This window comes from Dermochelys coriacea, chromosome 26, assembly GCF_009764565.3.
Source record: "Dermochelys coriacea isolate rDerCor1 chromosome 26, rDerCor1.pri.v4, whole genome shotgun sequence".
NCBI lineage: Eukaryota > Metazoa > Chordata > Testudines > Dermochelyidae > Dermochelys > Dermochelys coriacea.
The window spans coordinates 12,740,890-12,768,636 of NC_050093.1; the positions used below are offsets into that span (position 1 = coordinate 12,740,890).

The 27,747-nt window shown below is 44.1% G+C and overlaps 1 protein-coding gene across 1 annotated transcript in view; it reads left to right on the forward strand.

Moving 5' to 3' along the window:
* The window catches only part of LOC119848814 (tetraspanin-15-like), a 219,348-nt gene extending 192,465 nt beyond the window's left edge, over window positions 1-26,883 (forward strand). Inside the window, exon 9 of the mRNA XM_038385056.2 lies at window positions 26,359-26,883. Coding sequence (XP_038240984.1) covers window positions 26,359-26,583 — 225 coding nt within the window. The 3' untranslated portion in view covers window positions 26,584-26,883. The remainder of the gene's footprint in view (window positions 1-26,358) is intronic.
* Window positions 26,884-27,747: the final 864 nt, after the last annotated feature.

A 27,747-nucleotide genomic window follows, 5' to 3' on the forward strand; every position in this document is an offset into this window, starting at 1 on the left:
GCGATAGCACCTAGGAGCCCTAGTCATGGTGCAGGACCCCACTGTGCTAGGCACTGTACAAACACAGAACAAAAAGATGGGCCCTGCTCCAGAGAGCCTACAATCGAAGTATAACACTAGGGACAATGGGTGGATACAGACACTGCAATGGGAGCATACAAGGTAACAACGAGACAGTATAGGTCAACATGCCCCATAGTGGTCTCAGCACATCAGCAGCCTAACCGCTGTCAACTTTTTTATAGGCCTCACAGCGAAGGAGAGTTTTCCAGAGGGAATTGAAAGAGGATAACGATGTTGCTTTGGAGATGTTCACAGGGAGCTCCTTCCAAGCATGGGGAAAAGCACAGTTTGGAAATTTAATGTGTGGGCAAACAAGGCTGGCCTCCTGGGCTGATCAGAGGCAGGAGTTGATATCTCAGCTGTGACCAAGAGATGATAGGTAGGAGGGGGCAGGCCATGAAGGGCCTTGAACGTGAAGGCAAGTAGTTTGTTTGATGGTGCAGAGAAGAGGGAACCATTGGAGGAATGCCAAGAGAGGGGTGACCTGGTCAAAGCAATGAGCTAGGAGAATAACCTTCGCAGAAGCATTCAAGGCTAGAGAAAATAATGTTGCAGTAATTGAGGATGAAAGTCTGGATGAGTTTAGCTGCCTGGATGGATAGGAAAAGCAAAATCTTAGAGATATTATGCAGGAAGAATCAGCAAGATTTAGGTATAACCTGGATGTGAGAGAGGTCTGAGTTGACAGTGACGACAGGGTTATGAGCCTGAGTGATGGGCAGGATGGAGGTGTTGTCTACAGTGATTGGGAAAGGAGGTAGCAGGAAGGGCTTGCGGGGGAAAGTTTGAGAGTTCTGTTTTAGCCTGGTTGAAGTTGAGCTAACATCTAGATAGCCACAAGCAGATGTCAGAGGGACAGGCTGAGATTTCAGTCTGAATGGAAGGAGACAGTCTGGGGCAGAACTGAGAGACAGCAAGGAGACGGTGGTTGAATTTGTGTTTGCAAATGGAATACCCAGTGATAGGGTGTAGAGGGAGAAGAGAAGGAGACTAAGGACAGAGCCCTGTGGACCTCTCACAGAAAGTTGGCAGGAGGACGAAGAGGATCCTTTGAAGGACTCATTGAAGAGCAATTAAAGGGGTTGGAGGAGAACCAGATGAAGACAGAGTCACAGAAGCCAAGGGCTTACAATAAACATTCTTTGATTCCCAATGGTGGTCTTTCAAAGTAATAATAAAAAAAAACCTGGTGATCCTGATTTTTAATAAGGTAAAAACAAGCAGAGGAAAAAAGCTTTTCAAGCCACCTTTGTCCATCATATAAAAGAAAAAGAGGGCACAAGTCCAATTTTTTTTCTAAATCCTTTGTAGGTCACCTCTAAGGGATAATAGCTGTTTAGTTTGTACCGCAGCCTACTCACAGTAAATGGCTACTGTTGATTAAAATCCACCTCCGTTTTACTTTGGTATTTTATGAATCTCAAAAGCTGTTAGTTGTGAGCAAGTGCTAGAGTTATACAGCCTGTTGCTATACTGCAACAAAATACTGGAATGTGCATTGCCTTTCTAGAACATTAGAGTCCAGAAAAATAAATGTTAAAGGCCTAGAAAATTCAGGATTAAATCTAAATGTACAAGATAACAGCAGAGGTTAATGCAGAGACAAATCACTACTTAGAATCAGAGATGCATGCTTGGGACAGATGGTAAAACAAGTGTTCTGTGGCGCACGCCTTCAGTATGTTATGCCACTATCTTCCCTTCTTTGCCTGTAAAGTAGTCTGGCTATCTTGCATGTGAATTTCCATACTTCTACAAGTTTGGGCTTCTTGCAGGTTTAAATCTTGACTGTGAATTTCCTGGGTTTCTAAATCTGATCATGAAACGTGATATACACTCAAATCAATGATTCTTGCCTGCAATCTTAACTTCGCCTCAGTGAAGGCTTTGGTGAGGGGGAATAAAGGAACTAGTTTTCGCCACCTTACATGGTGTCCATGAAAACCCTACTTATAAAATAGAAACTTGAGGAAGCTATTGCCATTAAGAGAGAAATGCATGTTCTTTATTTGATTAGCTGCAGAGCAAATTTGAGATCATTAGATTTTTATTTTATTTAGCACAATTCTAGATTTATAGTCATCTGACCAGAGAAGTGTCTTCCTGGCTGGGGAGAAAGCACATTCAGGGTTTGCATGAAGACAGATTCAGTGTGCAGTACCCTCCCCATTATCTGAATAGCAGGGGGGACATGGATTTTATTTGGATAATTGGGAGTTTGGATAATCAAGAGGATGGGAATCGTACAGCAACAGGGTGCCCTCCCCCACGGCCAGGAGCTTGTCCTTGTCTTCCTTGCAGTCCTGGTCGGGGGTCTCTGCTCTATTATCTGAACCTCTGCATTGTCTGAATCCCTTCCTTGTCTCCCATGTATCTCATGCTAGAGGACAAGGAAGGGATTCGGATAACGCAGAGGTTCGGGTAATAGGGGTTTCAGATAAATGGGAGCATATTGTAAATGATTGTGGGCAGGTGCATTTAGATTTTTCTGTAATGTTTTATTGTAAGGCCACTTTGCTGATGGGACTTTGTCCCTGAGCCGTGTCATACCGTGCATTCTCTTGAGATGAACGTCTTCCTCTCCTAGTCTCAAAGCTAGAAATCTATAGTATTAGTACCCAGGTTTGCACATGGTAAATCAGGATTAGCATTCAAAGCGCAGCTTCTAACAATTGTGCCCCCTTGCAGGTGTCTCCATAGGGGTGAGTGTAATACCTTAAAACCACCTTCAAACATCTAGCAAATCCTTTTGCACACCATGAGCCCTGGAATGGGCATTTAGGGGTTTCCATATTATATAAAGCAATGTAACACTGGGGCTAGGAGAGCAGGAGAAAGATAACAGTTTGGCCTCTGAAGTTGTAAACAGTGCCTGAAGACGACAATGTGGGGCTATAGTCTGTTTTCTGCTCTCTGTCTACAATATTAACCTACTTAATGTGCAAACCTTTGGACTTTGATGCCTGTCTCTTGGCAAGCCAGAGGACTTGCTAGACAAATTCCTGTCAGCGATGGTCTAGAGAAGATGACGTTTAGTCCTGCCATGAGTGCAGGGGCCTCACTAGATGACCTCTCGAGGTCCCTTCCAGTCCTACGATTCTAGGATTCTGTTTCAGAATTTCCTTCCTTTAGAAGCTTTGATGTTTTGCATTTTGCTGGCTGATGGATTAGCTCCTTAATGTACATATTATTTTAGTGTGAGTTTGATTAAGTTCCCTATTAGGAGTGTGACTGGGGGCCACCATTACTCACTTGCTCACCTGGCAAGTACTTTCAAACATAACTGTATTATCCTTCTGTTCAGTGCATACTGTCAGGGAGGGCTGGACTAAGGCTTCTGGAGATGGAGTTAGCTACAAAAGGGATGCTAGCAATGCAACTTTCTGGCACTTATCTGCCAGTATGTCTTAACTCTGCACTAGAGAGATCACCTCTACCATGGGTTTGAGAATGTACTTCAACTTCTCTGCAGAGGTCTTAGCCAACTGTGATGTGGATTCATGTCCGCTGGAAGGTGTTCTGAACCTGGCAGTTCCTCTCACACAAGTCACAGAACAGTAATTAGATGAGCTTAGGTGGGCTTCAAACTGAGCATGCTCACTAATAACAACTGATCCCTAGCCTGCGTGTAGGGTTTTACTATCAGTAGATCTCGAAGCTCTTTACAAAAGGAGACATGTTCCATTAGCTCCAGGTGAAAGACTCCATGTCTCATTCCCTTGAGCCATCTGCTTCTCCAGGATGCAGTGGTGTCAGGAGCAGCAGAAGCATCCTAAAAGTGGGCGGGGGGCCCATAGACGCCTGTGGCCTGCCCCGGTTCCACACCTCCCTGAGGCCCTGCCCCCACACCTTCCTTTCTCCTGGAGCACCTGCCCTCACGCCACCTCTTCCCCCCGAGGCCCCGCTCACTTCTCTCTCTCCTCTGCCCCCCATTGCTCGCCCTTATGGTCAGTAAAAAGTGGAATGGCATAGCTCTCCTGCTTTTAAAAGGAGCGGGGCCTGGCCTTCTGGTCCCCCCGTTCCGGCACCCCTGAGTGGTATCAGATTTAAGACCTCATTTGAAAGGTAGTTTGCATTTCATACTTGCACAGACTTCAGTCATGGAGTAACTTGCTATGCAGTCTTGCTGCCTTTGAATCATAGAAGATTAGGGTTGGAAGAGACCTCAGGAGGTCATCTAGTCCAACCCCCTGCTCAAAGCAGGACTAATCCCCAACTAAATCATCCCACCCAGGACTTTGTCAAGCTGGGCCTTAAAAACCTCTAAGGATGGAGATTCCACCACCTCCCTAGGTAACCCATTCCAGCGCTTCACCACCCTCCTAGTGAAATAGTGTTTCCTAATACCCAACCCAGACCTTCCCCACTGCAACTTGAGTCCATTGCTCCTTGTTCTTTGATGCCCATGTGTGTTGAGGAGTGAAGCTGAGCATCATTCAGGTACAGCAGAGAATCCCAGAGTGCAAACTTTCACTGACTCATCTCCCCCTGACTAAGCAGCTGACCAGACCTGCTCTGCCTGGGAGCACTCAGGCACCTCAGTTATTGAGGGGAAAACATCTGCTGTTTTCAAGTTCTTTAATGGTTACCTAATAATTTGCAACATATTGTTTGGTCCTTTTCCTGGTTTGCTTTCCAGAAATGTTTCCGAGTTTGAAATAATCGCAACCATCCATCTCCTGCAACAAGTGAAATAGATTGCACAGGATATGTGCCATCCATTTTTTCAGGCAGTTTATTTTTGGCAGAGCAACTTTGTTTCTAGAAGGGGGAAGCTTTCTCACATGCTACATAACCCTGGACTTCTGCCTCTCTAATGTTTCTGATTTGAACATTTCTCTTCCATTTTCCTCCAAACTCAAAAAGAAAAGGAGTACTTGTGGCACCTTAGAGACTAACAATTTTATTCTTTTTGTGAATACAGACTAACATGACTGCTACTCTAAAACCTCTAAACTCAGTAGACTACTGGTAAGAGGGTTCATTCATAGCCCCTACATTTGCAATGATTTAGTTCTTGTCAGTCATCCGAGTGCCATGGGATAGCACTATGAAGAGGTCAGCTGCTTCAAATAAAGCAAGGATCGACCCCAAATCTCAAACCTGGTGGAAACTGAACTATTTTTCAAGTACAGTTTTGTTCTGAAAAGTACCAATATAAAAATGGCCCTACACTACATGCAGAATTGTCATATGGTCTCACTGTTTTTCCTCCTGCTGGCTATGCACTCCAGGCAAGTGAGCAAGACTCCCTTCGTCTTTGTACATCTTCAACAGAATGGTTTTCTGAGTTCCAACTTGCCACACTTATGCAGAATCACTGAGAGCAGAATCTGGAAGTGCTGCATGTTAGAAACCTTTATTACTGGTCGTGGGGCACGAGAAGGAAGGAACTCAGGTTGACTCTGAACCCAGGCACTGTTTGCACGGCTGGCAGTGGGGGGAAAAAGGTAAAACGACTGGTTTACTTGTAAACTGAGCTCATCTCATACTCGGTAACGAAGAGACAATGAACATCAAAGTTCACAAAGTGATTTTTTTTTTTTTTAAGAGAGAGACTTTTCAGAGAAGTTACTCCCCTCTCTGGTCCTGACAACTCTAATGAGACTCCTGCCTTTTGACATGTATGTCTAAAACATTTCATTTAAAAAACCAATTAAGATTGCTAAATACCCTGTTGCCATGTAGCAAACACCTCATTTATAAAAATCCTAGCACTTAAAAGGAAGGAAATGAGTAGTTAAGGGCATCATAAATCTTGTGCTGCCTACATAATAAACATAAACACATTATTCATGTCCAGTTCAAAAACATGCAGATTTCATCTTAACACTAAAATTTGAACTCTCATCCTTGGATTGTTTTTTTTATATATAGATTGTGTCTGGTTGCAGGAAGACACCATAATAGTTTCATTTGCATGAAGATGAGTATACAAAACTTTTGGGTTTTATACAAACCAGTCCCCAGCTTTGGGGTCTTTAGAAGGAGAGCGTCTCAGCCCTGTTTCCTAATTTGTATTTTGTAAATGGTTGACTAAAAGCAAATAGGCAGAGAGGTGGCTGTAACCACTCCTGCCTATTACAATGCCCTGATTAAACCCCAGGCAAGTCCTTACCCTGCATTTACCAAATCTCTTATTTAGAGCTAGAAAGAAATCTCCGCTGTCTATATAAGAGCAGCAACAGAAATATATTATTTATAACAAAAATTAAATTGTAGAAGTGGCTAGGGTTGCCGATTTTGATTGGCCATATTCCTGTAGGTTTCATCACAAGACAAAATCTTTAATTAAATATGAATCTTCAATTCCTGGGCACTCCAAGACAGTCCTGGAGGGTTGGCAACCCTAGAAGTGGCTAAAGCCATTGACCCAGTAGCACAGGAACAAGCCTCAGTCATAGTGGCAGGTTTTTTGCCTTGATATTTTGTGGGGGGATTGAGGGAGTGGGTCTGACAGACATGGGGAGCTTTGGCAAAATCAAAGATTTTGATGCAGAAGGGAGCATGTGATGGCATTGGTAATGTTGCCACTGGAAGCAATTCTGTGCTCAGACATAGCTTCTGCCACATTTTTAGAAAGCACCACTGCCCAGCATTGACTATCATTCCAGTTCAGTTCTAAACTAGATGGAAAGAAGATGTTAGTTTGCCAATAACGTGCCTAATCCAAGGCTCAGGCAAAATCTCATTGATCAAGCCTGAAGGGGAGATACAGCCCTGTGCAGAAAAGACCAGCACAGGGCCTGCAAACCACTTAGGACTAGATTTTTAAAGGCTTAGGCACCCAAAGATGCAGATAGGTGCCTAGTGGGATTTTCAAAGGGGCCTGTCTGCATCTTTAAGTGACTAAAAATATCTGTAAAAATCTGGCCCTTAATGAGCTTTTTTTGAGGACTTAAATGGTGCACAGTGTGACTGGTTTCCCCCGAGGTGCCACCTGGAACTGCCAGAAGCTGGGAATGGGTGACAGGGGATGGATCACTAGCTGATTACCTGTTCTGTCCATTCCCTCTGAGGCACCTGACATTGGCCACTGTCGGAAGACAGGATACTGGGCTAGATGGACCCTTGGTCTGAGCCAGGATGGCCATTCTTATGTTCTTACCACTGAGCCCATTGACCCATCAGCCTGGGCTCCCTCTCACACTGCGTTGCTATGACAAGCTGCAAAGCCCTTGAGCCTGCACTTTCACCAGCATTTCCACAGGTAGGGACACAGCCAGCTGCAGTTACACGCAGGCTGTCTAACCACCAGCTTCCCAGCCTGGGACCCCAGAGCAGTACCATCCTGCCCTGGTCAAATCTGGCCAGTATATGGGTTTAATACGTGGTCCACCTTTCCCTCAATGTGAAGAGAACAATGCACACTTGTGGTAACCAAGCAGAGATTTTCCCCAAGCAATCCAGTCAAAGATCACTGGTTTAGATTCAAACAAAAGTTTTATTAACTACAAAAGATAGATTTTAAATGATTATAAGTGATAGCATACAGATCAAAGCAGATTACCTAGTAAATAAACAAAAACCGCAAACCAAGTTTAATATATTAAATAGATTGCATAGATAGCAAACTGGGGGGGAAGGGATAGCTCAGTAGTTTGAGCATTGGCCTGCTAAAGGTTGTGAGTTCAATCCTTGAGGGGGCCATTTAGGGATCGGGGCAAAAATTGGGGATTGGCCCTGCTTTGAGCAGGGGGTTGGACTAGATGACCTCCTGAGGTCCCTTCCAACCCTAATATTCTATGAAATTCTTATCCTGAGAAATGATACAAGCAGGCTTCAGATTCTTAAGGGGTAAGCTGCACTTGCTTTACAGCTTGGAATCCCCAGGTCTATCATACACAGGCTAGAAATCCCTTTAGCCTGGGTCCACCACTTCCCCAAGTTCACTTTGTTCCTCAGGTGTTTCCAGGAGTCTTCTTGTGTGGGGAGTGAAGAACCCCAGATGATGTCACTCCCTGCCTTATATAGCTTTAGCATATGGTGGGAACCCTTTGTTTCAAAACTTGGTTCCCAGACCGGTTTGTGGAAAAATACTGACATCCCAAGATGGAGTCTAGAATCATGTGGCCTGATCATATGTCCTTGTAGAGTTATAGCAACTATTGCTTACAGGCTGGCCAAAACGCCCACAGGAAGGTTAAGCTATGCCACCGCCCATTTGCTTTGCTGATGGGCCATCAGCCCCATCTGCCTTCTTCGCTGTTGTACCTGAAAAGCTGGCTGTGGGTGTTTTCCAGAGTAAGCCCATTTGAATTACAGATCCCTAGTCAATATTCATAACTTCAGATACAAAAATGATATATGCGTACAAATAGGATAATCATATTTAGCAAATAATAACTTTTCAATGACACCTCACATGTCCCATCTTGCATAAAATACATCATAATTATGCTTAGTCATATCATCATCATATCACTATGAAGAATATGGGGTGTAGTGTCACTCATGGTAGCCCTCTGTCCAGTGTGAATTTCATCCTGCATTTGCTGCACTTTGCAAAAACTTGATACATTGGCGCACTAAGCAATGATAAAATAAAACTGTGGAAAACACCCTAAAACTGTCCCACAATGTCATCCAGCCCCAGACAGAGGCAATTCTCTCTGCTCAACTCCTCTGGTCAGCTCAAGTTTTGGAAGTGCTGTGGGCTCCTCCTAGAGGAAAGTGGTGCTATATGCATGCAAGTTTTTATTCTTTGGAAGGAAATATCAAGCACAGATCCTGGGAGCTTCTGTAAAAACTTTTTTCCACCAAATGCATCCGATGAAGTGAGCTGTAGCTCATGAAAGCTTATGCTCTAATAAATTTGTTAGTCTCTAAGGTGCCACAAGTACTCCTTTTCTTTTTGCGAGTACAGACTAACACGGCTGCTACTCTGAAACCTGTAATATTTCAGTGTTAGGTTGATATGGAATGGAATGCTGCTCTGTCTCGGGGGCCAATGAATGACCTTCTATCTCCCAAGTGGTGCCATTAGTTTGTACACGTGGATTAAAGGGTACTTAACGGGGAGGACCATGTGAAGGTTGCCACTGTCGCTCTTGCGGAAGACACCTTTAATGCTGATCTGAAGAGGATGGAAAACTACTTTCAGTAGTGGAAGCTCAAACCCAATCCAACAAAAATGGGGTTGTCAGCTTCCCAGCTCAGCAATTCTGAAGCTAAGAGGATGCTGAACATAACCTTCTGCGGCAAGGCAATGGTCCACAATACTAACCATGCCAGAGGATGTTGTGAAGGCCAAGACAACTAACAGATTTCAAAAAGAACTAGATAAGTTCATGGAGGATAGGTCCATCAATGAGTATTAGCCAGGATGGGCAGGGATGCATCCCCATACTCTGGGTGTCCCTAGTCTCTGTTTGCCAGAAGCTGGGAATAGGCAACAGGGGATGGATCACTTGATGATTACCTGTTCTGTTCATTCCCTCTGGGGCACCTGGCACTGGCCACTGTCAGAAGACAGGATACTGGGCTAGATGGACCATTGGTCTGACTCAGTATGGTCATTCTTATGTAACCCCTGCTACCTAGGAGTCGCTCTCGATCCCAGCCTTACCTAGCAACAACACCTGAAGCAGGTGAGCCATAAAACCAAGAGTCACATCAATATCATCCAATAGTGAGCAGGTTCTAGCTGGGGTTGCGGTGCTCAAACACTACAAACAGCAATGCTGGCTTTAATTTACTGTACAGCCCAGAATGGCACACCTGTTTGTGGAAGAAGCTCACACTCGGACCTCTTCAATATCTAGCTAAATGCAGCTGTGAGACTTGTACCCGCTCCACGGTCCTGGCTTCCAGTCCTCACAAACATCCTTCCTCCAACCATCCAGCAAGAAGTGGCTATGTTGTGCGAGTGCAAGAAAACTCTGAGCAAAAGCTCTTACTCCATGACAGCCTTGTTCACTTGCCTTAAGTCCCACTAACCTTTCTGGACAGCTGGAGAAGCTCTTCCATCCAGAAGACACCTGGCAGATGCAATGGGCAGGCTCTGACATAAACAACAAGCCCCTCATAGATAATCTCACTATCAAACTGCCTGATGTCTTGCTCTGCCAAAGACAGTGGACGACAGTTAACCATATTAGGATGTTACGTAGAAGATGCGCGCACCTGATGCACACAGAGAATCAAGGATTTGCCACAATGTGAATGCAGAGACCTCCAAATGATCAAACGCACTGTGAACAAATGCCCTACAGTGCAAGGGTGCACTGTGCATCTCCTAAAGCCCTCAGATGGATTTCACACCTTTCTAATAACTTGTACATGTTGCTATTCCATATGAAAAAAGAAGACTGAAATGGACTCAGTTTAAATGTGATTGAATCCAGCCAATAAGGCCGAGACTTCACTTATAATACAGGAGATCATGGCATATCCCCTCTTGAAACCACTAGCCACCTATGTTCTGTATTCCCCTCACATTTCAGTTATTATAAAAAGCCACTCCCTCCATCTTAAAATGACAGCACTGAATTAGCTGTCTTCTCTCTCACCCTGTGGAATGCTGTAAACCTTATCTCTGTTTGATTAACTTGAATTCATTCTGTAAGATGCAGTAATTAATTTACTTCTCCCACCAGCTAACATGAGCTTGGGGGTATTATGCTGGCCTTGCCCAGCAATGCAAACCAGGACACCTGCTAATTTGCTAATTTGTGTTAGTTCAAATATTGTCACTGCTTCAAGTTGCCTGAAATAAAATTCTTTGGATCAGTAACTATAGCTGAAATTCTTATTCTTCATTAGGGGCTTGATCCAGCACTCATTGACATGAGAGGGAAAACTCCCATTGACTGCATAGGACATTGGATCAGACTTTAAACGCTGATTAATGCTGTTCCTTTTTTCCGGCATCATACGCTATACCAAAGGGATGCCAAATCTTTTATTTTATAAATTAATTGTTCGAGTTTCTCATTTGAAAGATACTAAAGCTTTCTGCAAACAACAATGAATTGGCCCTTCAAAGCATGCATCCCTGTGGATGTTATCTCCATTTAACATACAAGTAACCTGAGGTACAGAAAGACTCTTCAAAAGCAGCATCTAATTTTGGATGCCCCCATTACTGGGTGTCCAGCATGCGACACCTACTGCCTGATTTTCAGAGTTCCTGAGTACCCGCAGTTCCTGCTGACTTCAGCTGGAGTCCAGCCTATCGACAATTTGAAGTACCCAATATTAGAGGCTGTTTTTAAAATGTAGGGGTGGAAAAGGAACTTTGCTGCTTTACACCGACAGGGGCCAATTTTAATGTGGATGTGAACACCTGTCCACTAGGAAGACACCCAGTAAGAGGAAGACATGAGTCACTCTTGGTCGATTTGTCAGCTCTTCCGAAAATTTTGGCCACGTGTGTCCAGATGAAAACCCTGACTTCCAAGCTCCTGCTCTAATCATTAGACACACTGCCTCAGACATCTCGGTGAAGCTATTCACCTGCGATCACACACACGGTAGCATCACCAAGCACTCAGCATAATGTTGTAAGAGCCTTTAATAACTTGTCCCTCCTGCCATCTCTTTCTCTCACTCAGTTAAATGCACACAGTCTCCCCCATTAAGTAGACCCTTGAGTTTCCATTGCATATTTCTTGAGTCAGATACCAATGCAGCAAGGAGACCCCCTTACAAGATTCTTGCTTTGAACAGGAAAATATGAACGAGCCACTTGAGTAAGTACAGCAGGGGGGGTTGAGTGAAGCGTTGTTTAGGCTTTGAATAACAAGCACCCCTTTTCTTTGGGAAAAAACACATTTCTATTAGAAAGGGAAAATATGGCTCACAAGAGAGACTGTGACAGCGACAAGGTTTTTAATAGGTCAATAGGAAAAGGATCATGAGTACAAATGATACATCTGCTTCATTGCCTGTCAGCATTCGCACTCTCAGGTGGCCCATTTTAGCCTTGTAGTCACGGAAAGTAGAATACGGTTGAAATTGCTGAGGCTTGAGCATACTGGTGCGATTTCTCCTATTGAAACACAAAAGGCTGCTCTGGTACAGTTGTCTTCGCTCTGTGCTGCTGCTGTTTGGAGAGTTTAATTCATAAGCAATAACTAACCTTCCAGGTAAGCCTCCCAGCCCCTCCGGGTGGATAGCTACCCTCCCCATTCCACAGATGGAAACTGAATTGCTGAGAAGTTGGTTTGCCTGCCAGCACTCGGCTGTCTCCGTGGTCTGGAAGCGTTGCGCCGCAATCGTGCTCGTTTGGTAGAAAAGGTGGGAGCAGTGTGCCTAATACCAGATGCTTCACCCTGAGGGGTAAATCTCCCTCCTGTGCCACATGCATCTCGTCTAATGGTTTCTCGTCTTTGGTTTGTTGGCCACTTGCTCGCAGTCTGCGGAGACCTGGCTTTGCTGCTCCTACAGGCCTCCAAGCTCTTCTCTGTAGAGAGAGCCTGGGCCTATAAGGGGAGCTAGCCACGAGGCGGCAGCTCAGCTGCCTCCATTAAAGGCCACTGTTGAGTAAGTGGAAAAGGAGAGGAAACAGTAGCTGCATTTGTTGGCCAGTGTCCCCATCAGAAGGGAAATGCCCAGGGGAGCAGGACAGAAAAGGGACCACTTGGCTGGGTAGCACATGCAGGGGAGTAAGAGGGAAGGGATCCTCATGAATACGTCAGTGCGAGTAATTGCATACTCCCCACTTACATTCCCCCTGCAGTTTCAACTGATTGTGGTTCACTGCTTCACTTCCTGTCCTAAATTCTTGAGTACTGTTGCTGGGCACACTTAAGCAGCTACAGCGTTGCGCTCCAGAGTGAGGGCTTCTAATGGAGGAGCTTTTAGCTCAGTTTCTCTGTAAAGTGCTTTGAGATGAAACATGTTCTATATAAAGTGGACTCCGATGCAGAAGACCTGGATTCTGTTCCTGACTCTCTGCCTGCTGGTATGTCACGTCCCTGCTCCCTGCCTCAGTTTCCCCACCTGTAAGATCAGGATAATGATACTGACCTCCATTGTAAAGTGCTGTGTAAGATCTGGGTTGTATTTGTATTATTTTTGGGAGGCATTTGTACAGCACCTAGCCCAATGAGGTCCTGGTCCATGACTTGTACTCCCAGGCACTGCCACAGAACAAAATAGTATAAATACAAATAATCTTGGGCCAAATTCTGTGCTGGTGTAAACAAGGGAAACTCGATGGAAGTTAGTGAAGTTGCACCCATTCATATCAGCATAGAATTTAGCTTGTTCGGTGTGTGGAGGTGAAAAACACCTGCGGGCGCGCACACACACATCTTTTCTTACCACGCACCCTTCCTTCTCTTCAGTTTGCATACCTGCAAATATTCGTTGGCCATTAATATTATCCAGACCTTTATTACACCCAGCTGCCCTATTTGGCGCTGACCTTCTCCAGAGCTATACTATCTGCTGTGCAACATAACATTTCCTTTTATTTGTTCTAATTAAGAGGAGGTAATTTGCAAGGGGCCCCTGAGCAACCTTTTAGTGATAGCTGATCAATTCTTCAGACCAGAATTAAGTACCAAGATCAGGTGCATCTTTCACTGCAGTTGGTGAATGTTTATAAACACCCCACACTGACCTTCCTTCATCGCGTATTAATTAGGATACCTCAAAGCCTTTGAGCAAAAGCTGATCATGACAGAGTCACCTGGGCAAGATCTGAATTGGTGAGTTAGAGGTGAAATGCTTTGGATGTCATTTCCAATCCCCTGAGCCTCATTACCATTATTACGATTATTATTTAGTTCTCATTAAGCAGTCAGTTTGCTCAGCACTATACATGACCTACTATAGCCAGTCCTTGTAACCTGAGCAAAACCGCAAGGTATATTGTGTCTTACAGTGGCAAGAAGCCCATGCTGGCACAGCTTCATTTGCTTTTGCTGCATCTTCAAAGCTAGCTTAGGTATGTCTACACCTGCTGCAGTCACAGCTCTGACTACAGTGTAGACATACCCTCAGATGCAGCCACCTCTGGGGTGGGGAACAAAAACCACCCACCACACAGGACAGTAGTGAGGGAAGAGGAAACTTTGGCCAAGAGCAGCGCTATAAACACTGGCTGTTACAAAAGTTGCTGTGAGGTCTCTAATATCTACATCAGGAAGACAAGGCCCAACCCCGTAATAATAAAGATAGCACAAAATTTTGATGCGCTAGATATTTGAGTCATTAAAATGCGAGACAAGGGGGATAATTTTCACTTTACTGAAAGGGATAGAATATCGCTGTCTCTTTGGACTGCCCACTGCAACTTAGAAATACACAAGATATTGCATGAAAATGTCCTGCAGTCTTGTCAGTTTCAAACACAAATGAATAATGCTGCCACGTAATTATTTTTCAACTAAATTGAGCCTCATTTGCTCGATGTAGCTAGCTCTCCTTAATGAGAGCAGTTGTGCCAAGATGAATTTGGTAATGCAGCTGGGTAGAGCTGGAATATTTCATTGTCTGGGACCAACTTATGTGGTCTTGTGTGCCAAGTATTTATAGATTTATGACATCTTTCATACTCCTTGAAGAAAACCAGTCCAATGCCCACAGAACATCCATGAACCTGAGGAGAAAAAATGCCTAAAAATGTAGAGGCAGAACAGCCTAGGAGCTTTTCAGTGAATCAGTCTGAGGCAGCCCCTTGCACGTGTACCTTTTATTCCTCCACACATTTACACACACTATAAGACAGGCGTCTTGAAGCAGGCGCTTTCCATGCAACCTACCTCTTCAGCTCAGCTCAGCTCATCATCTGAGCATCCCCTGGCTTCCTGTTGTTTCTACTTATACCTTCCCACATGCATCAGTAGCCCAGGAACTACCACCCAGATGCTCATAATCCCCCAACAGAAAGTGTTGAATTGCTCGCAGGTGAGCCTGCAGCCCTCTTCATCCTGCAGCACTAGCAGTGATCAGGGGGCTGCTGCTAGGAGTCTGTCACATGCACAGTGCACCAGGTGCTTGGTCCCTCGCTCCCCAGTCTGGGAGCTAGTGTGTCATGTTGCTGTCTAGTGACTCCCCCAGCTCCCCATTGTTTGGGCTCCGGAGGGGACCGCGTTCATGTGATCCGAGGGAGAAGTGCCACTACTCTAGGCATGTGAAAGTGCCGGTGGAGTGGAAGGTAATGAACGTGCTTCATCAAATCATATGGCAGTTGGGAAGGTCTGTGCGGATCTGCTTTCCCTGCATGTCAGCAGTGGGTTTTGCCTCCCTCTCTTTACTTCCCCGGTTATCATAAAACAGTTTTCAGGAGGGCGTATCCACCAAAAGAGAACATTGCATAGGCTCCTAGTCAGAGGTGGATTAAGGTTTCCCGGGTCCCTGGGCTAGAACAAGTGGGGGGCCCCTTGCCACCCCTTCTGCCTGCGGCCCCACCCTTATTTTGCTCCTGTCTGCCCCTTCCCCAGGGCCTGCCCCTGTCCCACCCAGGGTCCTGCTTATTCCACCCCTCCCCACTACAGCTCCACAACCCCTTTTGCTCCTTTCTGCTGGGGCTTCCCCCATCATCCCCTGTGCTTTTGTGGGGGACCAGGGTTGGGGTGCTGGGGCTTCTCCAACCCTGCCCGCCCACCATTTCTTCCAGAGAGTGGGGTTGGGGGCCACTGGAGGGGGGTTTGCCGGCCACCCCGCAGTTTCTGCCAGAGTCAGGTGCCGCTGGAAGGGAGGCTTCCCCTGTCCCGCGGCTGCTGCCCTGGAGCAAGGTTGGAGTGTGGCAGCTTCCGTCTGCCAGTGGATTTTTTCCAGGGTCCCCCAGTTGGCTGGAGCCCCTGGACCTCCTAGTCAGGCCCCATCATCCCAGTGGCTAATCCGCCACTGCTCCCAGTTGAAGGATTCATTAACTGTTCCAGAAATAGTGTTCTTTTGGTAGAGTTCATTAACAAATACAGCCTTCTGCGTCCCCTCTTACTACCCTAACCTTTTTTTCTTCTCTTTTTTCAGTGTAGTAAGGAAAGAGGGAATTTAGGCCTGGATCCAGAAAGGGAATCCAGCCTTGCAGGGCTGAGCATTGCAATGCTTAACCTCTAGACAAAGCTATATCCCTTTGATAACCACCTTAAAGTGGCTGAGAGGTGGAACAATAGGGCCATACATTAAGGATATGGAAATCCCAAAGGATCTAGAAAATCACAGAAACAACAACGTGATGCACAAAGCCTGAGTTAGGTCCCTGTGCTCCTTATTCAGTCCTTGGGGAGAGATAAGTGCCTAAGAATGGGACCCACAAAAGACTGCACATTAGACAGGCAGCTGCCTAAATTAGCCAAGGGGAAGTTCTGAAAAGAGGAGTGTGTCTTAAGCCCTGCCTCTCTCATGGAGATAGGTACCTTAGTTCAGGCTGCAGGGAGGCACCGATCTCTGCTAGTGAGCCACAGCTGGGGACCCCTCTCCTGGAATCAGCCGGCTTAGGCACCTACGTCATTTCTTGTGAGAATGAGTGAGAGACCTGCCTCTCTCCAGACAGAATGGCTGGGGGAGGAGGTGGTGCCCAGCCCACCTTGTAACTTTTAGCCCCCTGAGAGCAGACACCTGGTTATGTGGGATACATTTTAGAAAGGCTTTTGACACCGTCACATTCTCATATGCAAACTAGAGAAATGTGGTCTAGATGAAATTATAAGCTGAGTGCACAACTGGTTGAAAGACCGTACTTTAGCATCAATGGTTTTCTGTCAGACTAGGAGGGTGTGTCAAGTGGATCCCACAGGGGTCAGTCTTGGCTCCAGTACTATTCCATATTTTCATTAATAACTTGCATAATAGAGCAGTGTATGCGTATAAAATTTGCAGATGAAGTCAAGCTGGGAGGGGCTTGCTACCACGTTGGAGGACAGGGTTAGAATACAAAAGAAACTTGACAAATTGGAGAATTGATCTGAAATCAACAAGATGAAATTCAATCAAATGCAAAGTGCTACACTTAGGCAGGAAAAGTCAAATGCACAACTACAAAATGGGGAATAACTGGCTAGGTGGTCGTACTAGTGAAAAGGTTCTGCAGGTGATAGTGGATGACAAATTTAATATGAGTCAACAACGTGATGCTGTGAAAAAGACTAATATTATTCTAGAGTGCATTAATAGGAGTGTCGTATGTAAAACACAGGAGGAAAGATGCGGCAAATTAGAGTCCAGAGGAGAGCAACAAAAATGATCAAAGATTTACAAAACCTGACCTATGAGGAACCTGGGCTTCTTTAGTCTTGAGAAAAAAAGACGGGGGAGTGGGGGGATGGACCTGATAACAGTCTTTAAATATATTAAGGGCTGTTATAAAAAGAATGGAGATCGATTGTTCTCCTTGTCCACTGACGGTAAGACAAGAAGTTATGGGTATAATCTGCAGCAAGGGAGATTGAGGTTAGATAGTAGGGAAAACTGTCTAACTCTAAGGTTGGTTAAACTCTGGAACAGGCTTCCAAGGGAGGTGGTGGAATCCCCATCATTGGAGGTTTTTAAGACCAGGTTGGACGGACACCTGACCGATATGCTCTAGGTTTACCTGGTCCTGCCTCAGCACAGGGGTTGGACTAGATGACTTCTCAAGGTCCCTTCCAGCCTGACATTCCTATGATTTGATGATATTCTAATGTGGGCTCCTTCAATCTCTCCTGGTAGTTTAACAGCACTGGAGCCTGAATTCCTCTGCTGATTCCAGGACAGCATGGTCTAATGAACTTAAGTACAGGAGTGGAAGTCAGGAACATGTGAGATCTCATTCTGGTTTTGCCATTGAAGTATCATGTGCCCTTGTGCAAATCACTTAGCTCTTGCTAAGGACAACCTGGCCCTTAGTTTACACAGTGATGGACACTCTCATAAAAGAACCTGGATAGATCTAACAAGTGGCATTAGATTTTTGAAATGCAAGTCTTAAACCTTTTTCTGAGTGGGCTCAGGAAAGCACTGCCTACTGTTTTAGAGCATGACGTTCCTTTTTGTTTGTGACCTGAGTTTGCAATTGTCCCAGCGATGCGCATAGCAGCAGTAATGAATACGTGATGAAATAAACTGTTGTGAATTTCTAAGATGGCTATCAGAGTCCATCAACCAGAAGTCTATGTGCTTTGCTTATTTCTTTCTGCTTCAATTCTATGGTATAAGAATCAGTCAAACCTTAGAAGTTCTATATATTCCATTGCACAATTTCTGGGTTGTAAATAGTGTTGGGAGGTTAATGTACTCCACGTGCTTTTAGTCATGCATGATTCTTGAAAGAATAGCATGAGGACACCTTACCGTCTATTTTAGTAATGAATTGTTTTCAAGGCCACAGGGCACAAAACAAACTTATTAGAAGATCATTTGATCTTCAAGATATGTTGATTTCAAGCCATCTTCATACCTAAATGATGTGAAGTGTTTTGAAGAGTCTAATGTTCACTTTTCTTTCCGTTTCTGTGGTTTTATTTTCTAACAAATAGTACAAATAAAACCTTAGTATTTAATTTATATCGGGGTGGCCAAACCATGGCTCACGGAGCCACATGCATCTCTTTTACAGTTAGTGTAGCTCGCAGACCCCCTTACACTCCTCCATTCTCCACCGACCATACTGGGGGTGGGGAACTCACGACCTTTGCCTTGCAGCAGGGTGATGGGGTAGGGCCTTCTGCCCAGTGGAGAGGGGGTTCTCGGAGCTTCAGCCCCATGGGCACACCTGCTGGGGCTTGGGATTTCAACAGGATCAGGGCCAAGCCCCTGCAGCCACCTTCTGTGGGGCTAAAGCCCCAAGCCCCAGCATAAGAACAGCCATACTGGATCAGACCAAAGGTCCATCTAGCCCAGTATCCTGTCTTCCGACAATGGCCAATGCCAGCTGCCCCAGAGGGAATGAACAGAACAGGTCATCATCAAGTGATCCATCCCCTGTTTCCCATTCCCAGCTTCTGGTAAAGTATCATGTACAGGAGTGCCCCAGCTCTCAGACTTCTGAAGATTGTCATGTGCGGCATGGAGAGTCAGTAAGTTTGGCCACCCCTGATTTATATAATGTCTTTCAAAAAGAAGAATCCCTAATATAACACTTCTAAGGTTGGGCATTTGATGGATCTAACAATAATTGGTCAGTTGACAGGCCAAATATTGTCAAAAGATGGTCAAATATTTTAAAGCACTAACTTATTTGAACAATGACCACAGAAACAAATAAGTAACAAAGCCTTGGGGGGAACTCTTGCTAGAATATTTGACAGTATTTGACTGCCAGCTGATATTTGACCAGTCGATTGACCGGCTTGCCAAGCCTAACTTTCCAATCTGTTTTAGAGTAGCAGCCATGTTAGTCTGTATTCGCAAAAAGAAAAGGAGGACTTGTGGAACCTTAGAGACTAACAAATTTATTAGAGCATAAGCTTTCGTGAGCTACAGCTCATTTCATTGGATGCATTACGATGGAGTACTCCTTTTCTTTTTCCAATCTGTATCACGTCTCTAAGGATGATGATAACATACTGTTCAAGTGCCAGTAATGTGTTCCATGGTATAAAACCAGGAAACACAAGGATGAACCCTGAAGAGATTCCACTATAAGAAAGACATAAAATAGACAGGTTTCAGAGTAGCAGCCGTGTTAGTCTGTATTCGCAAAAAGAAAAGGAGTACTTGTGGCAACTTAGAGACTAACAAATTTATTAGAGCATAAGCTTTCGTGAGCTACAGCTCACTTCATCAGATGCATTTGGTGGAAAATACAGTGGGGAGATTTATATACACACACAGAAAACATGAAACAATGGGTTTTATCATACACGCTGTAAGGAGAGTGATCACTTAAGATGAGTCATCACCAGCAGTGGGCGGGGGGGGGGAGGAGGAAAACCTTTCATGGTGACAAGCAAGGTAGGCTATTTCCAGCAGTTAACAAGAACATCTGAGGAACAGGGTGGGGTGGGGTGGGGTGGGGGGGAGAAATAACATGGGGAAATAGTTTTACTTTGTGTAATGACTCATCCATTCCCAGTCTCTATTCAAGCCTAAGTTAATTGTATCCAGTTTGCAAATTAATTCCAATTCAGCAGTCTCTCGTTGGAGTCTGTTTTTGAAGTTTTTTTGTTGAAGGATAGCCACCCTCAGGTCTGTAATTTTGTTAGTCTCTAAGGTGCCACAAGTACTCCTTTTCTTTTTGCGAATACAGACTAACACGGCTGCTACTCTGAAACCCCTATGAAAGAGGCGATTATCACCATTTTACATATCGGAGATCAAGACAGAGAGAGACTCCGGGGGTGTCTACACAGGGATTAAAAAAAAATCTGAGGCTAGCCTCAGTCAACTGAGTTGGTCTTACAGGGTTCAGGCTGTGGGGCAGAAAAACTGCCGTGTAGACGTCCAGGCCTGGGCTGAAGACCAAGCTCCGGGACCCTCTGAGGATGGAGGGTACAAGCGTTTGGGCTCCAGCTTGAGCCTGAACGTCTACACAGCAATCTTAGTATCAAAGCCTGAGCCCTGTTCAGCTGACCTGGGCCAGCTGTGGCTCTTCTATCCCTGTGTAGACATACCTGCAGTGATTAGAGCAAGGAAGTTTGTGGCATAGCAAGGAATTGAATGTGGGTCTCCCAAACTATAGGCTAGGGCCCCAACCATGGGACCATCCCCCACTCGTCCTTTAACTCCTGATTCTATGGTGCTACAGCCACAGAAGAAGCATTTGTAATAGTTTGAGCCTTTCTCCTTGTTCTAGAAGACACTGGTAGAACTTCTGGGGAAACACATCCATTGCCCAGCTGGGACTGTCTAGCATGAGCCTCATAGATAGAAAAACCCAGAGCAGAGTGACGAGCTCCCGTGGGACTCTCCTCCAGTAGAGTTTTTTGAATTGGAATTAATTTGCAAACTGGATACAATTAACTTAGGCTCGAATAGAGACTGGGAATGGATGAGTCATTACACAAAGTAAAACTATTTCCCCATGTTATTTCTCCCCCCCACTCCACCCCCACTGTTCTTCAGATGTTCTTGTTAACTGCTGGAAATAGCCTACCTTGCTTGTCACCATGAAAGGTTTTCCTCCTTCCCCCCCCCCACTGCTGGTGATGACTCATCTTAAGTGATCACTCTCCTTACAGTGTGTATGATAAAACCCATTGTTTCATGTTTTCTGTGTGTGTATATAAATCTCCCCACTGTATTTTCCACCAAATGCATCCGATGAAGTGAGCTGTAGCTCACGAAAGCTTATGCTTTAATAAATTTGTTAGTCTCTAAGGTGCCACAACTACTCCTTTTCTTTTTATAAAATAGACAGGATGCTCGGCGAAGCCCCGAGGATGGAATGGCTGGGGCTCTTAAAACAATTATCGTACTTCACTTTTAATTATCAAAGGGTTTGCTTGCCACTGTGAGGTTGATCCTAGTCTCTGCTATACAACCTCTCAGCTCCCTTATTTTCATAACCGGTGAATAAGGGAAGACCCCTGCATGTACTAGATGATTCTGCTTACTCTGAGCCATTGCATAGAAGCCTTTGTTGTTACAGCTTTAGATTGGATAGAGTCAAGTACTCGCAACTTCCATACCAGCAATGTGTATTGCACTGTCATATGTGCTGCCTGGCCCACAAACAGATCCCATCACTGGGCAAGTCATTCTAATGATCAATGCTATTCATAAGATGATGCAACAGCAATGGATGGCTGAAACTAGACCCGACAAAGAGCATGCTGTAGGGAACAATACTGAACTATTAGGGGAATGTGAAATGTGCACTAATTGGTCATAGCCTTCTCTTATTTCTGTGACTGACTGAACAACTGTAAAGTAAAACTAGACATCTGTAGGCTCCATCAATATTAGTGTTCCATGGGAAGTGCAAAATTGTTGGTCAGTCTCAGAGGCCAAATCAACTTCAAGTGTAATTTTCGGATCACCTGCCGGACCATTAGCATGAATGGCAGAGCTTCCCTTCTTTCTCCAAAGACAAATTAATAAATCCGATGTTGTTAATGTTTATCTGTCCACTGGAGACCACTGATTTGATTAGTTATTTCCCCATAGTCAATTTGCTGTTAAGTCTGTCTGTGAATTGTGTAGCCTCTTGTTGGCAAACTCATTTTCTATTCTACTTAATGGCAAAACTGTTGTGTAATTTAAAGTGCATTACACCCAGGCCTATTTATCCCCATTTGTCTCTTCTTCTTAACATTCTCGGTTTCCAGACAATTTCATAGATTGATTAGGACCCAAATAAACCATTAGTATAACCCTTCAGCTCTAAGAACAATATGCCACAATAATGTGTTAGACTCGAATGAATACATGTGGCAGATGCAGTTTGGTTACTTCCTGATTTACACTTCAGTGTCCTTTAAGCAATGTTAGAAGAAAACATGTTTGCTAATAGCATTCACAAAATGATAGGGAAAGCCCTGTGACTTCAAATTAGGTTATTTAAACCATAGGATTATATAACTTTAATCTTACACAAAGCTCCTATACCATGGTATCAATTTAATTGCTTGGGAGAATAAACTCCATGTAACTTAGTAACATATTTTTCTTAATGCTTCTCCCAGCTAGTATGTGTGCTCTTTCTGCACGATATCTCAGGGCTGTTTTGGTCATTCAGAACTTAAAAAACAATCACCTACAGGGGGCTATATAGAGGGCAAGTCAACCCCTCCCCCCCCACCACCACCACAAACTTCGGAAAAGTTCAGTTCACTTCAACACATTGTGTTCCTGTCCATGCATGAGACTTATTGCCCTGTGTGTTCCCATCACATTACTCTAATAGCTGCACAGTAGTATATCATGGGAGTGACCTGCTCTTGGATGCTAGCACTGCGTAAACAGTGAAAGGTCTTGAATTATTGCCTTCGCTCCTTTGTTTCAAACTTGCAGAACATCCAAGTGCATGAGCATGTGACAGCGAGATCGGCACAGCAATTTAGGGCTGGTCTACTGGTTATACTGCCAGTGCAATTTTCAAACATAAATACCTAAACAGTGCATTCAAATTCTATATTGGAATTCTCACTTGGCACTTGAATATGTCATTGCCTGTTTAATGTGATTTGAGCGCCTAAATATGGATCCCGATGTCCTTATGGCTCTTGTATTTCCAAATTGAACCCATCTGGCTCAAAACAATGAATCACAGGCAAAGGCTGCTTAGCCTTCTGAGAGAAGGCTTCACCACTTACAGAGCACTTCTTAGTCTCTTCCTTTTCACAACAAGGTGTTTCAAATTGAATTGTTTCTAGCCAGGAGCATGGAGCTGGAAGAACTAAAAGAAACATGAGGTTCCAGAGCAAAAGATAACAAACGAGGTGTGTCTACTGTGGTTGGGTTTCCAATTTTGCAAACCCAAGAGTCTGGACAATGTTCAGATTAGCATCTCAACTTTAGAACTCTTATCCAAACCAAGCCTAAGCATCTGATGTATGCCTACCAGTCGTCATTATTGTTCATTCTGGTCTGTCATTCCACTGTACTTGGATTCATAAGACCATATTTCAGCCCACATATCAGTGAGTCTTTTCTACTGAAGTCAACACAGTTGTACCCATGGGCACCAGAGATTGAAATTGGCCCAAAACTTTTTTCTTCCAAAGAAATCGCCATCCTCTGAATTCTGAGTAATTGACGGGGTTAATACCAAATAAGCCACTTGCCTGATTATACTGGAATGCCTGATGTTCCAAATGAGCCCAGGGAACTTCTGATTATTACTATTATTATCATCGTCTGTTCTGAAAATAGTGTCTTGTACCTGTTTTTACCCTAATAAATTATCTCCCTAGCATTTTGCTCATAATCACTGCCGTTGTGGCATTTATAAGAAAATGTCAGGTAAACGCAAAGTGATACTTTAAATCTTGTGCTAATGAAATAGTTTTTTTAGACCAAAATGCTTTATTATTTTGTTTCTCTGCATAGCAGCATATAAATAACACACTGAATCACCTCTTTCCTTCTGGCATGATAAAGTTTTCAGCAAAAAATCCAATAATTTGCCACTATTCCCATAATGTGCACAGTGAATGTACAATACTGTGATTTCAGACCTAACTGTAATCTGGTTAGCAAGGTACTCGTCCTGTAATTAATGAGATAAAGCCATTTAACAGTGTGATATAAATGAGGCCATTATTCTAGCTGAGAATTTAATGGGAACTTGGTTTTGTAATTTTGTATTGTGTTGTTTCTTCATTTGTTGTGTTGGGGTTACCAGAGAAACTGAGCAGATAGCTGAGAGATTAAGGGCCTTCTTTGGAATGGAGGGATAGCCCAGTGGTTAGGGCTGTAGCCTGTGATTTGGGAGACCAGGGTTCAAGCACTTGCCCTACTAAAGATTTTGTGTGTTATTCTGGGCCCATCATTTATTCTCTCACTTGTACAAAGGGCAGTTCTATTACCCCCTGTCTCAGAGGGGTGTGTGAGAATAAATATGTAAAAGATTGGGCAGTAATGGGGACCATATAAGTACCTAAAACAGATCGACTCTGAGTATAAAGGCTGGGCCTTAAACCTGAAAGAATGGAGAAATTAATGGCTCAGAAGAACTGAGCGCCCACACATCACGCCACAGTTAATGGGAGCTGAAAATCAGGCTACAGCTAACTCGGGAAGTTGCTAACTAAGGGATGCCAATCCAGTTCTGATCTACATCACTCATTCATATCCATCCCAGATCAGCAGAAAAGACAAGCCTACCTGATGGCTCTTGTTTGATCCACATGAAATGGCTGGTGCCTCAGTTCCATTCCTAATAAATGGGACTTGTCCCCCTGCGGGCAATCTCAGCAGGGAGGCCAAAGCCTGAATGGATCATTGAAATGGAACCTTTTTTCTAGAGCCAGAATAACAAAAATTAGCAGGCTGTTGTGGAGGAACATATGCTGCCACTGCTTGTGCTGCTAATCAAGAGAGAACTTCACTCTTCAGGGATCCCAGTTCAGTAATTTGCATTCATCCAAGAATCTCAAAGAAGTCCTTTTCAAGCATTAACCATATATTTCTGCTAACACTTCTGCCTGCCCTCTCTGTACAGATGGGCAAACTGAGGCAGAGAGTGGGGAAATGACTTGTTCTAGGTCACCCAGCAGGATAATATCAACACCAGGATTAGAACCTGGGAGCTTCTGGTTCCTGTTTATGGGCATAGGCCACTCAAAGCCAAGTTAGTCAAACATCATACTTCAGAGCATGATCTGATACCATTCAGGAGTTGAGGCGATTTGTTCTCCTATACATAGTGCCATACAATTGGCTAAATGCATTACACTGTATTGGCTTTTTGCCTTTCTCTGCAGTATTTAGTATTGGATTTTGCTGAAGGCAAGATCCCAGACCTCATGGTCTGAGCCATTTTTGTGAATTTATTCACTCGAATGGACAATAACATCGACTCAAGCAATGCTGATATTTTTGCTTTGATGGCTTTGTTTGGATGCATAAATAATGAAAATCAAAAATTATTGCACTTTCTTATCTACATTTGGAGAAGCTACAGGAGACAGTCTGGCTTAAATCCTTATAGTTGAACTGTCACAGATTTCTTGGCTGTGTTACATCTCGTCTCTTGTGCCTATAAGAGCCTGACTGTCTTATGCTATCATTGCTGTGCCCAGGCCGCAAGTCTGGGCATTTCATGTAAACCAAGTAGGCATTTAGGACTGTCACAGCCGATAAGGGGAATCAGTCTTTTGAGTGACCGAGGGAGAAATTGGAAAAGGCCAAGAGAGATGTTCACCAAACTAAATCAAAGTCTTGTTCCTTTTAATGCACCTTCACCTATTGAAGCAGTAGTGATATAGCACTGAAGGATCCCAAAGTGTGTTAGATACCTACCACTGAAATGCATCCAGCTCTTCCATCGTACACATTTGCTGCTATGCACAAATAGCTTTACAGGGCGCATTTTAAGAGCAGTTTCTCTACCTGAAACTCCATGGGAAATTCAAGGAGGCAAAATGGAATGAGCCCTACTGGAATTTGACAAGAACGCGAGGGTTAGCAAACCTCCTCTTGGGAAAAAAAACGTGTCAGGGGGGATAACTTGCAGAGCATGTTTAAAAGACTGCACCTGTAGTAACACAGCAGTGCTGGCTGCTGTGTTGGGACATTCAGTACAGACTTAGAGCTGAATAGTACCACCGACATCTCTTCCTGCAGCATCTTCGTTTTCCCTGGACTTCTCCCATCCAAGTTCTGATTAGGCTCAGTCCTGCCTAGCATGAGACTTGAGGATTTATTAACATGGCCAGGTTTAAAAGACCACTAAAATAAAAAGTTCTTGTTTTTAAGGAACTGCATAAAGAGTTGACATCACTAAATCTAATCCCTTTCAATGAATGTTTCTTGCAGGTACTTGGCCTGGTTATGGCCTGGTTATATTGGCGAAAGCTTGACGACATATACTACAGATTGGACACTGTTGATTTCAAGACACTTGAGGTGATAGACTTCAAAGTAGTGGACTTCACAGGGGCTGGCTGGTGCTTGTGTTTTCCCAGAGAAGGAGGCTACATTCCTGTCAACGTCACAGACGATGAAGATGATGAAGGGGCTATCAGTCAAAGTAAAGTGTGAAGAGGTACCAGTATCCTCAGCGTGGCAGTTCAGAGCACAGCGCACCTGAAGGCGCGGACTAGAGAATGTGAGATGAACCTTAAGCAGGGAAATAACTAGACATTACACTCAGTCATGCTTCATCCTCAAATTCATGGGATATCTTAACAGGAATTCTAAAATAACTTAACATGTGTACATGAGTAAGAATCAACACACCCTGAAGGCACACAAAAGCTCCATAGCTTACATGCACTGTCTTGGCAACCCCAAGTATTTGTATATAACTCCTTTTTACAAAATAAATGTAACTTTTTTTTTAATCTTTCTTGTTTTGGATGCATATTTTTAGCTTCCAGAAACTGTGTGGAATTGGTAGAAAACACTGCAGTTAGCTATGGAAGTATGAGTTTTAATATCCTGAGTTAGTCACAAAGAAAAGAAGGCCAGTCTGCAAAGAGAACGTCATTATAAGTACCATCTCTTGAAAAAATGTGTTCTGAATGGCCTGTTCTTACCTGCACAATGTTTGATATTATCATCACTATATAATCCTTCATTTCAGCTGTCTCTCTTTACTTACTACTAAAGCTGCGCAAGGGTCAAATCTTGTGCCCTTCTCCACAGCAGTGGGAAGTTATGGCCCAGTGGATCTGCTCCTGAAAGAGGGGCAGGAGGTTGTTTGGCTTTTTTGGAACTCCAGGCCAAGCTCTGCATCACCTGAGGACCACAGTACTCCACTCATGAGGGGTGGTGTTGGCTACTCTAGTAGGGGGCCTTCCTTCTAAGCCATAATGAACAAACATCTCCCAGCATGTTGCTGACACCATGCATAGTTTTCAGGTGAGCCATAAAAGTGAGATCTTGACCATTTTTGGTTATCAAGGTTCCCATAGCACTTTTTACAAGTTGGGATATATGATAGGTAGTGGTCATTTCAATATCCACATTATATAATTACATTCTCTTTCCTTACATTCTCCTTGTATTTCTAGTGGGACATGTTTGTCTCGTCACTTCCTGTCCTTAGCAGTTGTGTTGCTGTGCTCAGTTACATAGCTGCTGTATTTCAGTGAAGGGTGAGGGGTCCCCTGTCTACTTGTATATAAAAGTTCTTTGGCTTCAGTCAGGATGGAAGGCACTATCTAAAAGTAAAGAGATAGCTTTTACAGTCTCTTAGATAAC